We start from the raw sequence: 12,807 nt of genomic DNA, 5'->3' as shown, positions 1-12,807 counted from the left end.
TTATGGTCTGGGCCAACATTGAACATACCTATGCAAGTTTACATGGGCCGTGTGAGCTGCGACTTTCCCCATCCTCCTCTTCTCGTCTTCTCCGTGAGTTCCGCAGCTGCGGCGGCCGCATCGATTTCTAGGGTAGAAACCCGCTCAAATCCCTCGTCGATTTGAGGCGCTCGGGCGGAGGTAGGAGGAGCCAGCCTCGCGAAGGGTTCGGCCGCGTGCTAGTGTCGAGATGGTAAGGAACTAAGCATGGACTTCCCTTTTCGTGCGCGTAGTAGTTCGCTTGTTTTAGATTCGTGTGGCGGCTGGCTCGTGATGCGAGGTTGAGTGGTGCTGTTTGTTTGCTTCCTGATCAGGCGGGGCGCAAGGAGACTGCACTCGACCTGGCGAAGTTCGTCGACAAGGGCGTCCAGGTGAAGCTCACCGGCGGCCGGCAAGGTTGATTTCACATCCCCCTCCTTCCTCCTCTAATTGTCTGAACAATTTCGTGCCCCAAATTTGCGCCTTCTCCATGAGGAGGATGTAGCTATTTAACACAGTTAAAGTGGAATCCTATGGATAGGCTCCCTATCCAGCTTGTGATATGTTCATGTGCTTGGTGTTTGTGTTAACTTGTGCTGCTGTGCCGTCGTTTTAAGCGAGTTATCGGGTGAAGTTCACAAAATCTGCTACATAACCATGGCATTTGTTTAAACCCATAGTCATATAATAATTTTTTTTTTGTTGGACTTGTGGTCAGGGAACCACAAAACCTGGGGTTAGTCACCTGGGCCAGAAAACTTAGGTTTTGTGAAATTCACTCGAAAACATAATGTGTGCTTGCTCCCCAACTGGGTTTATGTTTGCATACATGTATTTATAGAACAGGAAAAGGATAAAGTAGATAGTGAAAATTAATTAGGATTGTTGTCATATTTTTGTGGGCTACAAGTGTACTACAATCTGGAATGTTTACTGCAAATCATTTGCACAATCTCTTGACTTGCAACTTCCTTTTATTTTGGAAGCATCTTATTACACAATAGGCTTATTGTCTCTTGTGCTAGTAGCTGAAGAATGTGTAAGCTTCTTTAGTGATTTCAATACATGGACCCTTGTGTACCTTTTCTGGACTTTTTTTTCTGTATATGCTTACCTGCCACCATATTCATGTGTCCAGTGACAGGAACTTTAAAGGGATACGACCAGCTACTCAACTTAGTGCTAGATGAAGCAGTGGAGTCCGAAAGAGGTACTGTCTGATTCCTTTGGTTTTGTTGTATAACATCTTGCTCATTAAAATTGGCTAGAGTTAGGACTTAGGACACAATTTACAACATTGTTGCCTCAATAATTTTGGGCAGTTAGCATTTGCTAGCTGATAGTTTAGTTAAAATTTGGCTAGGGATGAGATAACTGTTCACTAGCACTCAACTAAGTGTTAAGACTGAATGAAGCTTTGGATTCTATATTCTGCAAAGAACTGGGTCATAGTGCCTTATTTCTGTAGCTCATATGCTTTGTACGCAGATGGAATACTGTTAAAGTTCTTTTTGTAGTGCTGAATGGAATGATCCATAATCTATTCATTTTCTTTTGTAGAGCAAGATGACCCATTGAAGCTATCTGGGAAAACCAGACAGCTTGGCCTCATTGTAAGTATTCTTTTCTGAGAGATTAGACTTAACATGTGTTGTCCGTCATTTTTCTATATTTCACTGATGCGATCGGGGAGCTGTTGGTCCATGTTGCTGATGTTCTCGCAAGCTTGTGCCCATTTAGTTAGCAATGAACGATTTTAAGAATAAGCGCAAAGTAGGCTCAGGCACTAGTATTTTAGACTTTTAGTAGTCCTCCTGTTGTTACCTGAATATTAGTAAGAAACTACATGATTTTCAGGTCACTGCTAAATAAATTACTTTTGGTATATGTGATGTTGCTTTGTGATGGGCTTTAGAATACTTTTGGTATATGCGATGTTGCTTTTTCATGGCTTTAGAACTGCCGATCTGAACATTATACGCTCCTTTCTGTTCCTTGCAGGTGTGCAGGGGCACGGCAGTCATGCTGGTCTCACCAACTGATGGAACTGATGAGATCGCGAACCCTTTCCTTGCCGATGGGGCATAAGCTTGCACTGGTTGGTTATTTAGAACCGTGCTCTCAAAGCACCCTCAGAACCATCTGTTCCAGTGAAAAAGAACTCCAGTCTCATGTATTATTTACCCGTTGCTGATGAAGTTGTAATTTCCATTGTGCAACTTAAAATGTTGACCCTTTGCTGCTAATGTATTGTTGCAATGTACTTAAGTTTTTGCCTCTTTTCTGATACTACTATTGAGTTATTTTTTTTGCCTGTTTTAAATTAGAACGAGGGGTACATAAGTTGTCACCAACTCACCATGCACACACGAACTACTTGTCCCTAAAGGCTTCAGGTTAATTTGATGAGTAAGCACTATTTGCCGCGCATTGTTGTGGAACAAACTCGTTCATCAATGTTTGACGCCCTCTAACTATATATAAAAAAGTTTGACGCCTTCCATGTCTTCATTCCTCCTGTTATGCACCAGCAGCAAAGGAAACGACTCATGTTTGTGATGTCTTCGTTTTTTGCATTTAAATTCAGATCGTCAATGTTTCTGTGCTGTCATGTACATGTACAACAGTTTCATGTTCCCCCATCATTTTCTCATGTTTAAACTCTCAGGTCATCTTTCCAAAATAATTTACAAGATTGGCCTTTTTTTTTGAGAAATATTTACAAGATTGCCTGTCATATCCAGTTTCAGTTTGCCTCCACAGGGAGTAGTTGCTCATAGGCCGGCCCACAAGCAACACTCCGTCGGCCCACATGCCTGTTTCGGCCCGTTTCCCTCTAGGGTTAGGTCAAGGCCTCCCCCGATCCTCCCTTTATTAATACAGGCCAAGCGCCGCCGCCGTCCGAATCACCATCACCATCACCACTTCTCGCCGGAGAACCACAAATCCACCGCACCCAAGAGAGTAGAGGGGAGAATTCGGCGGCGGACAAGATGGTGTGCATCCGGCAGGCGACCATCGACGACCTGCTCGCGATGCAGGCGTGCAACCTGATGTGCCTGCCGGAGAATTACCAGATGAAGTACTACCTCTACCACATGCTCTCGTGGCCGCAGCTCCTCTTCGTCGCCGAGGACTACGGCGGCCGCATCGTCGGCTACGTGCTCGCCAAGATGGAGGAGGACCCCTCTGAGCCCTGCCACGGCCACATCACCTCCCTCGCCGTCCTCCGCTCCCACCGCAAGCTGGGGCTCGCCACCAAGCTCATGTCCGCCGCGCAGGCCGCCATGGACCAGGTCTTCGGCGCCGAGTACGTCTCCCTCCACGTGCGCCGGTCCAACCGCGCCGCCTTCAACCTCTACACCTCCACACTCGGGTACCAGATCCACGACATCGAGGCCAAGTACTACGCCGACGGAGAGGACGCGTTCGATATGCGCAAGCCTCTGCGGCAGCCGCAGCCTAAGAAGCACCACCATCATCACCACCACCACCACGGCCCCGGTGGATGCTGCTCCCACGACGCTCCTGCGGCGGCGGCTGGTTCTTCTCCACAGTCTTCTAATTCGCCGGATAAGAAGTCTAACACTTGACATGGGGTAAGCTTTTCCTTTGTTAGGTTTTTATTTACTGTCATCTACTGGCGCCTTGTTAATGGTTCCTGCCGAATGCTTCCTTGTGATTAGGCTGGTAAGCGGATTACATTCTTAGTTCGGTGTAGAATGAAGTGATTGTGCCTCTCCTCACCTTTGGTTTCTTGAGATTGTTCACTCTCAAGGAAGCCCAGTCATGGAGGCACAGAGTTACTTGTGAGTTTAACGTGGAAGCTTGCTGTTTCTTATGGTATTGCTTCTAAAATCGCTCACTAAATCGGCTCTGGTTGCTTGTTCTCAGATTACGTTTAACTTCTGGTATATTAACGTTATTGTCTGTCAATCGTTGTTATATAATTTCAGTTCGCTAGGCTTTTTTCATCACTTTTAAATTAACGTACTATTTTTTTTTGTAGTGATAAAGTTGTATTTGACTTGCTTCTATCCAATGATGAATTGCCCTTTAAATTAGGTGTAGATCGCTCCAAGTCTCTGAATTTCAGGGAGAACCTACTTGGGGTCCTACATTGAAATGAGATATATGGGCCTTTACTGAGCTTTATAATTGAAGAATTTTCCAAAGTTTTGAGAAAATGATGGTGCATTTATTTATAGCATGTTTTCATTGCTAGTCCTATGATGATTTGCCTGATGTGTGAGATGTAGATAGCTCCAAGTCCCTGCTCGTCAGGGAGAACCTACTTGGAGTCCTACATTGAAATGAGATTTCTGGGCATTCTCTGAGGTGTTTTTTTAGTTTGCTACTGTACTCTGTTGTACTCTGTTCAGCTTTTTTCCCTGTTGTGTTTGTATCTTAATTAGTGGAATGCATTCATTTGAAATTCTTGCATGTACCAATGATGTGTTGTCCACAATTCGAGGTGTAGTTGACTTCCAAGTCCCTGCTTCAGGGAGAACCTACTTGGGGTCCTACATTCAAATGAGATGCCTGGGCATTTCCTGAGGTTTGGAATCGATGCCAGATGTTTCTATGTTATTTGTATGCATACTGCATGAGAATTGTTCTTTATGACTGATTTGGAACGGTGCTTAGGGCTTTTTGCCATTTTTTTAACTGCTCAAGTCATATTACTGAGATGATCTTCCTTTTACTGGGACTCAGCGAAATAACGTGCTTTGCGAAACTTGGCTGCCTGTGATGATTTTGTCTGCAAAATGGATGTCCTGTGGACTCAAGTCCCTGCTTAAGGGAGAACCTACTTGAGGAAGCAGTGAATAACATGACATCAAAATCATGTATCTGAGGCATTGTGGGAAAAAATGCTTCATTGACAATTTTGCATCTACTCTATTTCCTCTCATTCTAAAGTTGAGCTTGCTCTTTTTTGGCATGCCTATTCTCCATGTTCCTTCGTTTTGGTTAGAGGTCACTTCAAATTTCAAGTACTCTTCTTTCAGTGATGATTCTGTCTGCAAAATGGATGTGCTGTGTATCCAAGTCCCTGCTTCAGGGAAAACCTACTTGGAGAAATAGCATCAAATATGACATGAATTCAGACGTCTGAGATAATGTTGGCTTTATTGCCTCTTCAGCATTTTTATTACTAACAAATTATTCTCTTGTTAATTGAAGTATGCTGTGCATTGACGTTCGTTGAACTGCAAATAAAATATTCAATTTGTTTTGTAGATTAATTGAATTAGTTTTTTGTGTAGTTCTGCCTAACTATCTGAATCAATCTGCAGGAGTGAATCTATGGAGATGCGTTGCGGAGCCCATTGGATACCACACATCTTGTGCTTTCCTTTTCCTATTAGAACAGAAAGGCCCTGTACTGTGATTATTTGTGTTTGTATGTGTCTGATGGTTGATGATTTAAATCCATTGACTGAGTGTCCCTGTAAACTGTGAGAACGTCGTGGAAATATACTGACCTTTCAAGTCACTTATTTTGAATGCCATACCTGCCCGATGATTAATAAGTTGATGTTGCAACAGTATAGAAGAAAAGTTGGTATCCTGGTCTCTGTTTTGGTATTTGTTTAAATATCTAAGATTTGGTAACCGTGATATAGGCAAGTCGTAACAGTTTTTATGGTGTTTAGTTCAGCACCGGTTTCCTGTGATACATTCTACTTGGATATATACTTAACTCAGCCTAGTCAACTAACGAATGCATGAACTTAATGAGAAGATAAAATAGTCATTTTCATCCCTCAACTATAAGCTGAGGCTTAATTTCATCTTCTAAACTATTAAAGTGACCATTTCGGTCCTCAAGCTTTTCTTTTTAGACCAATCTTGTGCTTCGTCCTATGTGGCATGCCCTGTTGTAACACCACTTCATCTCAAGCATTCTGAGAAGTGTGGCATGTTAGAGCTACTCTGCTGCTTTGATTTTGAGAGGTGGTTTGAAGCAGATTTAATTGTTCGTGCTTGGTATGGATGAAAACAGATCGGATGCGGACAGGTATTACTGATATCGTATTTGTTTTTATATTTGTGTTCGAATACGGAGTCGGATACGGATAATGTTAGTTTTTATCGGATAAGATTGTAATGAATATCGACATCAAAAAATGTAAATTTTGAGCATTCGGATACGGATCGATTACGGATATTGGATACTCGGAATCGGATACGGACGGATAAAAATCCTTCCAGACCGGATCGAATTCGAATACAGTCGGAAAATATCCATACCATTTACATCCCAGTGCTTGGGATCGAAGGATTGTGGGCTTGCTGTCTTCTTGGAGTGGTACTCGTAGTGGGAAGGCATAGGAGTGGTAGCGCTGTGTGCTCTCTGATTTTTATTTTTTTAAGACATGGAGAGGGGACATTTGTCCACGAGTGTAAGCAGAGGATCATCAGTATTTGGAGTTGAGCGATGCTGGATGCCGTATTCATCATACTGTTGCCGGTTATAGTTCAGGAACTAAACTGACCCTTGACCATTAGTTGAAGGATGCAATTGGCTATTTTGCCTAACAAGAACAAGAACTACCTACTTTCATCTCGTGCGTTACTGCTCATAAGTGATATATCATAGAAGTGTCATAGTCTTCAGCTTTTTTCATAAGTCATCACGAGCAGGGTTCGAAGTCTGAATCGAAGCTTAAGGCCTTCAGTAGTCATCACCAGCACGGTCCAGACAAGAACTACCCCCTCTTTCTATCTCTCATGCATTACTCGACACTCATTTAAATCTGGATCGAAGCTTTTCATCAGTCATCATTCAGCAGGGTAGCTCTGAGTTGCGGTTTGGTGCTACCAATTTAAAAAGTGCCTTAGCAGCACCAGCTGGTCTTCATTGCTTCACATATTCTGTGATAGTATTTTTGACGCTACGGCAATCAGATCTGATTCATCGAGTGAGTTACCTTTCCTTTTGGCTGTAAACGAAGTAATTGCTCCAAGTAGATTCTGGTCCTAGAACATGTATCGGTGTAGTGTACAGGTGTGCCATCGAAGAAACTGATCCCAGTTTGGTTCTTCAAGCAATCAGGGAAAGGTATCTTAAAAAACTGAATAGCAATATAATTTATTGATTTAAAGCTGGTCCCTCAAAGCTACCAAACCATTCAACAGAAAATCCTGTGCGGAGGGGATGCTTTCTTCAGGAAGATAGCCTGGGCCCTGGAGCACGAGATGTTAACCTCGGAGTACACTTTAGAGGAAAACAGCACTGGCAACTCACTCGAGCAGGGTCTGAAATTTCACTCTCTTTTTTATGCTGCCAGATCTTTCATACCCAATGCCGATCTTACTATGCACCAGTTTAACTGCCAGGTCAGTGTTTCCAGCTTTTCTTAGTGCATTCATCATCATTGTTCGAACCCTCCCAGGTATCTCACGGCCCTTCTGCACAATTCCATCTGCCAACTTGCAGGCCTGCTTTAACCTGCCAGTCTTACACAGGGCATTGATCATATCCTCATGGGCTGTCTCAGGGATCACCCCCATTGGAGCCAGTTCATCCAGTATCCTGCATGCCCGGCTGAATTTGCCAGAAAGGCAGAGTCCATTGGCGAGGACCCTGAAAGCTGCAGCAGTGGGGGTGATTCCTTTATCAATCATACTGTCCCAGAACTTCAGGGCTTCCTCATTCTTGTGTTCCTTGAACAAACCGTCAATGAGTATGGTGTACGTGTAGACTGTTTGATCACAGCCGTCATCTTCCATCCTCTTGTACAAAGCACAAGCATCGCCTGTTCTTCCTGCTTTGACTAATGCATCAATCAGAATGTTGTAACAATATGAGTCTGGCACAAAACCTTTGGACGTCATCTCCTTGAAGAGTTCCTGTGCCTGGTCGACCATCCCAGCTTTCCCAAAGCCATCAATTAGGCTTGCATAGAAAATGGCATTCACTGCCACACCCTTCTCTACACAGCTCCTGAAGCATGCAAGTGCCTCATCCATATTGCCAAATTGGCACAAGCAATTAACACCCACACCATATGTGACCGCATCAAGCTCAATTCCACTAGCCTTCATCCTCTCAAAGAGTGCCATTGCCTCTTTCTCCCTCCCAAACTTACCCATCGAGTCAATGAGTGCAGTGTACATGGCTGCATTAGCAGAACACCCTCGCTTCAGCATCCTCTCAAACACAGCCATCCCCTCGAATGGTTTCCCGTCCTTGCAGAGCGCTCCAATCACCAGCACATAAGCATGCTGAGGTATCTCCTGCTCCATTCCCCTCTCTTCCATCTCTTGGAACAGTGCTATGCATTGTGGAAACGTGCCCTCGCTGTAATGCCGCTGCATGAGAGTAAGGTAAGTGATCTTGTCCGGCGTGAGCTCTGCCTGTTCCCGCATGTCTGCAAAACGTGTCACTGCATCCTGGGTCCTCCCTGCACGGCAGTACCCCTTGATCAGAATGTTGTAGGAAACCACGTCAGGACGCACCCGATCCTCCGTGGACATTGCGTCGAACACGTTGATGGCAGTGTCTAGGAGGCCGGCGTTAACCAGGCCATCCAGGAGGCAGTTGTAGGCGAGCCTGGAAGGCTCAACGCCGGCGAGGCGCATGGCCTGCCACGCCCACAGAAGCTCCTCGGAGAGGCCGAGTGCGGCAAGACTGCGGATCAGCGACGCCGACGACGCCGGCGTGAGGTGCTGCAGTACGGCGTCCCCGTGCGCTCGCAGCTCGGCGACGAACTGCCGCACCTGGCCGGCAGCATCCGGGGTTGCGTCCCTGAAGCGGGCAAAGGAGTGGACAAGCGAGACATAGCAGCTGAGGAGGCTCTGCGGGTGGGCGAGGAGGTCGGCGCCGTTGGGCAGGGACCGGAAGAAGTGGAGCGACGGGAGAGGATGCGGGGCGAGCTGCGGGGAGCGGAGCGCGGCGGCGACGAAGACCGGGGAGAGACGGATGAGGAAGGTCTTGCAGAAGGCGCGGAGGTCGGCGGCGAGGGTGGCGGGCGGGGAGCGGAGGACGAGGGAGATCACGCGGGGCAGCCACGGCGACGGGGTGGGCGGGGCGGAGGAGGCGGAGGCGTACGGGCTCGGGTCCGCGAGGTCCGGGTACGGCTCGATCCACTCCGGCGGCGGGAGCCGCTGGTGGTCGTGGGGCGCGGTGGCCGCCCGCCGGCCGCGAGGGACGTGGCAGAAGCGGCGCATCGGACGACTGCGGCGGCGGAGGCAAAGAGGAGACGCGCGGCAGGTGTTCGACGAAATGAGCGCGGGGCAGGCGTTTTTGAGGTTAGCCTCGCCCGATAACCGTCAATGTCAGTTTGTCACTTCGCCTGAATTTTGCTCCCCGGGAGAGTGTCCAACGCTACAGAAACTTTGCAAACATGAAACCAAATCGAACGTTCTGATGAGGACGCATGAAATTGTTTTTCCAATTGGGAGGGTTTTTTTTTCAGCTTCAGGTATGGTGATGCAACTAGAGAATACAGCAGGTATGATTAGGGACCAGAATACAAGTGAACATTTCCTCAAAAGCTCAAGTCGTTTCGTTAATCATGAACATCCAGAAGAGGCCCTGAAAAAAAAAAACTCTATTCCGCCATAGCCCTGCAGTGCTGGGATGCAGGTGGAACTAGAAGGCAGGGTCGTCCCACTGCAGGACGGCGGTGCCGAGGTTCTGCTCCCTCTTGAGCTTGTCCTTGATGAACCAGTCGCAGACGCGGCCGGCGTTGAGCTCCTCTATCGGGACGCCCTCCTGCTCCGAGATCACTCTCAGCAGATTCAGAGACGATATCTGCGGAACGCGCAAAACAAGTAGTGGCAGTCATCAGACGGTACGTCATCCTCCAAGCTCTCGTGTCTATTCGTGTGTCGTCTCGACGACCCTACATCAGTATTTTCCTTACCGATCGGTAACCGTCGGTTACCGCCGATTTTTACCGATACCGCTACTAGGCGGCAACCCATACCGGCGGTAAATTTCGAAAAATTTCGCCCGAATTTAAAATTTTCAAAAATATTTGAAATAAAAAAGGAAAAAATATGGTAAGAAAGTAGAGATGACATACATCATTCTAATATAGAACATGTTCAAATATTTGACTGTTTGGGCACTCAAAAAAATAAAAAAACTTTCGGACCGGTAATCCCGAGCGGTATCCTCTAATCCCGAGCGGTATTCGGCGTTTTCCGAGCGGAAATCGGCGTGTTTGGACCGGAAACCACTGCATTGTGAGTATTTCTTGTTTTTACATTGATTTTTAGATGTTTGTTGTGTAGCTATATTCAAAAACATGTGTTCATATTAGCTATATGGATCCATTTGTTCATGGTAGTTGGATGTTAATTTGTTCATTTTAGCTATATGTATATATGTGTGTTCATATTTCAAATATGTACATATATTTTCATTTGTTCATTTGTTCATTTGGACCGGAAACCACTACTATGTATTATATATATTGACGATGATGGTTTGTGAGGACTATGGTTGTGATGATTTGCATGGACTATTGTTGTGATGATCTATATGGACTATGGATGTGAATTTCTATTTTTATGGATATGAACTTCTATTCTATGTATGTGTAAATGTTATATAATTGTTTGATATATACCATCAGTAATGATATTTACAAAATTACGGTGAAATGCTGCCAAAATTTTTAATTTTCCAAAGTCATACGGTGTTTACCGGTTAAAAACGACGGTTACCGGTCGGTAAACATCGATTACCGGTCGGTAAACAACGGTTACCGGTTTTTTGAATTTGAATTATCATTTCGAGCGGTTTCTAGCGGTTTCCGGCGATTTACCGCCGGTTTACCGATACCGCTAGTTGGCGAAAATCGCTTTACCGTCGGTGAGGTGAACCCTGCCCTACATACAATGATCACTGGACTTACGGTGAGGCGGCAGAGGAAGCGCTCGTGCGTGCTGAGGCCGGACATCTCCACCAGCCCGGCCTCCTCCAGGCTCAGGAAGGTCCTCTTCTCCTGCTCGTCGGCGCCGCCGCTTCCCTCCGCCGCTTCTTGCTCCTCCTGCTGCTGCTGCTTGTCCTCCCCCTGGCACCTCCTCTTGACCACCAGCCGCGAGGTCGTCGCATCCCTCGCTGCAACCGCACATGGAGTCAGGTTAGCGGTTGGTAACAGGGGTGAACAGAATTCGTCACCCGATCTCGAATCTCGACCTGGTAGTAGGCGGGGGAACGCTGCCCGTCCGGGCAGCACCGGCCTCGGCGGCGGCAGGAGCGCGGCCGCCCGGTGCGACTGATGCGGCTTGCAGGCGCTGATCATGTTCTGCATATCGCCTGGTAGCCGATGAGCGAGCACCTCCCTTTGTGCTGATACGGATAACGCTCGTTGCCTCTGCCACGTACTGTACTACACACGAGGTAGACGACGGGCCTTAAATGGAAATGGGCTGTCATGACTGAGGCCCAGCCTAGCGTGTGCACCGAGCAGGCGTCTTTTTTATTTCTATATTTTTCAAAAAAAAATTACAGAAATATATTTTTCATTTCACATTTTATAGTTCTATACCCCTACCGCACGGCAGGGGTGCCGCGCGGTAGGGACCTCTATGTAAATAAATATAAATTTTATTTGCGTAGAGGTCCTTGGCGGGGGCCTGCCGCCCCGCTGCCGGGCGGCAGGCCCCCTGCCGCCCGGCAGGGGGGCGGCAGGCTCCCGCCAAGGATATAAAAGCTCCGTCCCTTCCCCTGCGTCCTCATTTTCTGCCCACGAGATCCAGAGAAGGGAGAGGGAGAGAGGAGGGGTGAGTGAGGTAATTCCACCGGCGAAGCCCTGCCGGATTTTGGATCCGAACCGCAGGTAACCAAAATTTCTCAACTTTTTCATTCCAAAATTTTTGTATGTTTAATTTTATGATTAGTATTTTTTATTATTGTAAGCACTTAGGGTTCGGATTAGTGGTTATAATTGAAGCCATAGCATATTTCTAGATATTAGATTAATTAAAATGAAGTCTTTGGAAGGCCAGATATGTCGAGTAAAGTGGCGTTTCAAGTTCATTACGGTGACTTCTATAGAATTACTCATGATTCCTATGGAGTAAATCTATCAGCATTGGAAAGAAGACAGTACAGTCTAGATAAACCCCTAGAGAGGAGTTTTGAGTCCATTCGGAAATGTATTCACAGGATGTTCAATGTGAATCCAAAGACCCATTTGCTTACGGTTCATACCTTGACTTCCTGGAAAACTAATGAGGATTTCTGGGAGTTGACGCATATAAGTAGTACGGAAGAATGGCAACATTACATACACATAGCTCTTGAAAGTGGGTGGCCTCTCGCAATGGTAATTCAGATTCACCAGAAGACCGGTGATTTAGGTGAAGGGTCAACACACACAACATCTGACTGCAATGAAGAGATGAAAGAGGATAAAGAAGAAGAGAACATGCAAGCTCCAGAACCAGAACCACAAGGTTTGGCAGATGAAGGCGAGCGGATACCTAGAATTGTGAAGGAAATAGAGAAAGAAGACCAGGATGCGCTAATAATTGAGCAATGTGGGGACTCATCGGATGATGAACACTTCCCAGTGCTAGGTGAATGGCGTGAAGAGGGTTTTGGGAATGCAGTGGTACAAGATATTAAGAGTTCGGAGTTTTAATACAGAGTGAATGAGGTTGTACAAGGGGCAAAGTATCGTACCATTGATGATGTGAAGGATGATGTGAAGCTCTGGGCTGTATCTCTGAGGAAGGAATTCAGAGTACTGAAGTCTAGCAGCAAAGAATACGAGGTGAGGTGTGCAGATAGAGACTGTACATGGCGAGTGCATGCATACA

The 12,807-nt window shown here is 46.3% G+C and overlaps 4 protein-coding genes and 4 non-coding genes across 9 annotated transcripts; 6 read left to right on the top strand and 2 right to left on the bottom strand.

Moving 5' to 3' along the window:
• Positions 1 to 7: 7 nt before the first annotated feature.
• Positions 8 to 2,297, top strand: LOC120641912 (sm-like protein LSM7). Its single transcript, XM_039918226.1, has 5 exons — positions 8 to 232; positions 354 to 435; positions 1,157 to 1,228; positions 1,579 to 1,631; positions 2,020 to 2,297. The coding sequence occupies exons 1-5, from the start codon at positions 230 to 232 to the stop codon at positions 2,104 to 2,106; spliced, it is 297 nt and encodes a 98-aa protein (XP_039774160.1). The 5' UTR covers positions 8 to 229; the 3' UTR covers positions 2,107 to 2,297.
• Positions 2,298 to 2,911: 614 nt separating this feature from the next.
• On the top strand, positions 2,912 to 5,558 carry LOC120641910 (N-terminal acetyltransferase A complex catalytic subunit NAA10-like). 2 transcript variants are annotated; one of them, XM_039918223.1, is made up of 2 exons: positions 2,912 to 3,617; positions 3,705 to 4,897. In XM_039918223.1, exon 1 carries the CDS (start codon positions 3,012 to 3,014, stop codon positions 3,609 to 3,611), a length of 600 nt encoding a protein of 199 aa, XP_039774157.1. In that variant the 5' UTR covers positions 2,912 to 3,011; the 3' UTR covers positions 3,612 to 3,617; positions 3,705 to 4,897. The 2 variants fall into 2 exon arrangements, with proteins under 2 accessions (XP_039774157.1, XP_039774156.1); XM_039918222.1 differs by lacking the exon at positions 3,705 to 4,897 and adding an exon at positions 5,319 to 5,558 and having other exon boundaries at positions 2,915 to 3,617.
• LOC120643231 lies at positions 4,056 to 4,170 on the top strand. The gene has a single exon (XR_005662919.1). It is a non-coding gene; the product is annotated as a small nucleolar RNA Z278 (small nucleolar RNA).
• On the top strand, positions 4,244 to 4,358 carry LOC120643228. The gene has a single exon (XR_005662916.1). It is a non-coding gene; the product is annotated as a small nucleolar RNA Z278 (small nucleolar RNA).
• Positions 4,465 to 4,578, top strand: LOC120643230. Its single transcript, XR_005662918.1, has one exon. It is a non-coding gene; the product is annotated as a small nucleolar RNA Z278 (small nucleolar RNA).
• On the top strand, positions 4,764 to 4,879 carry LOC120643232. The gene has a single exon (XR_005662920.1). It is a non-coding gene; the product is annotated as a small nucleolar RNA Z278 (small nucleolar RNA).
• Positions 5,559 to 6,159: 601 nt separating the features above from the next.
• Positions 6,160 to 9,332, bottom strand: LOC120641908 (pentatricopeptide repeat-containing protein At1g03560, mitochondrial-like). Its single transcript, XM_039918221.1, has one exon. It carries the CDS (start codon positions 9,196 to 9,198, stop codon positions 7,270 to 7,272), a length of 1,929 nt encoding a protein of 642 aa, XP_039774155.1. The 5' UTR covers positions 9,199 to 9,332; the 3' UTR covers positions 6,160 to 7,269.
• Positions 9,333 to 9,413: 81 nt separating this feature from the next.
• Positions 9,414 to 11,381, bottom strand: LOC120641911. Its single transcript, XM_039918224.1, has 3 exons — positions 11,180 to 11,381; positions 10,896 to 11,101; positions 9,414 to 9,784 (listed from the first exon to the last, which is right to left on the bottom strand). Exons 1-3 carry the CDS (start codon positions 11,292 to 11,294, stop codon positions 9,623 to 9,625), a joined length of 483 nt encoding a protein of 160 aa, XP_039774158.1. The 5' UTR covers positions 11,295 to 11,381; the 3' UTR covers positions 9,414 to 9,622.
• Between the last annotated feature and the right edge of the window lie 1,426 nt (positions 11,382 to 12,807).

Source organism: Panicum virgatum, chromosome 7K, assembly GCF_016808335.1.
Source record: "Panicum virgatum strain AP13 chromosome 7K, P.virgatum_v5, whole genome shotgun sequence".
Classification (NCBI taxonomy): domain Eukaryota; kingdom Viridiplantae; phylum Streptophyta; class Magnoliopsida; order Poales; family Poaceae; genus Panicum; species Panicum virgatum.
This window is presented reverse-complemented; position numbering and strand designations above follow the sequence as displayed.

Excerpts from the sequence above, each read along its gene's own strand:
- LOC120641910 (XM_039918222.1), top strand. The coding sequence starts at position 3,012 with ATGGTGTGCATCCGGCAGGCGACCATCGACGACCTGCTCGCGATGCAG.
- LOC120641911 (XM_039918224.1), bottom strand. The coding sequence starts at position 11,294 with ATGCAGAACATGATCAGCGCCTGCAAGCCGCATCAGTCGCACCGGGCG. Across the intron at positions 11,102-11,179 it reads GTTCCCCCGCCTACTACCAG|CGAGGGATGCGACGACCTCG; the intron begins GTCGAGATTCGA and ends GTGCGGTTGCAG. Across the intron at positions 9,785-10,895 it reads GCTTCCTCTGCCGCCTCACC|ATATCGTCTCTGAATCTGCT; the intron begins GTAAGTCCAGTG and ends CGCGTTCCGCAG.
- LOC120641908 (XM_039918221.1), bottom strand. The coding sequence starts at position 9,198 with ATGCGCCGCTTCTGCCACGTCCCTCGCGGCCGGCGGGCGGCCACCGCG.
- LOC120641912 (XM_039918226.1), top strand. Across the intron at positions 1,229-1,578 it reads AGCAGTGGAGTCCGAAAGAG|AGCAAGATGACCCATTGAAG; the intron begins GTACTGTCTGAT and ends TTTCTTTTGTAG. Across the intron at positions 1,632-2,019 it reads CCAGACAGCTTGGCCTCATT|GTGTGCAGGGGCACGGCAGT; the intron begins GTAAGTATTCTT and ends TGTTCCTTGCAG.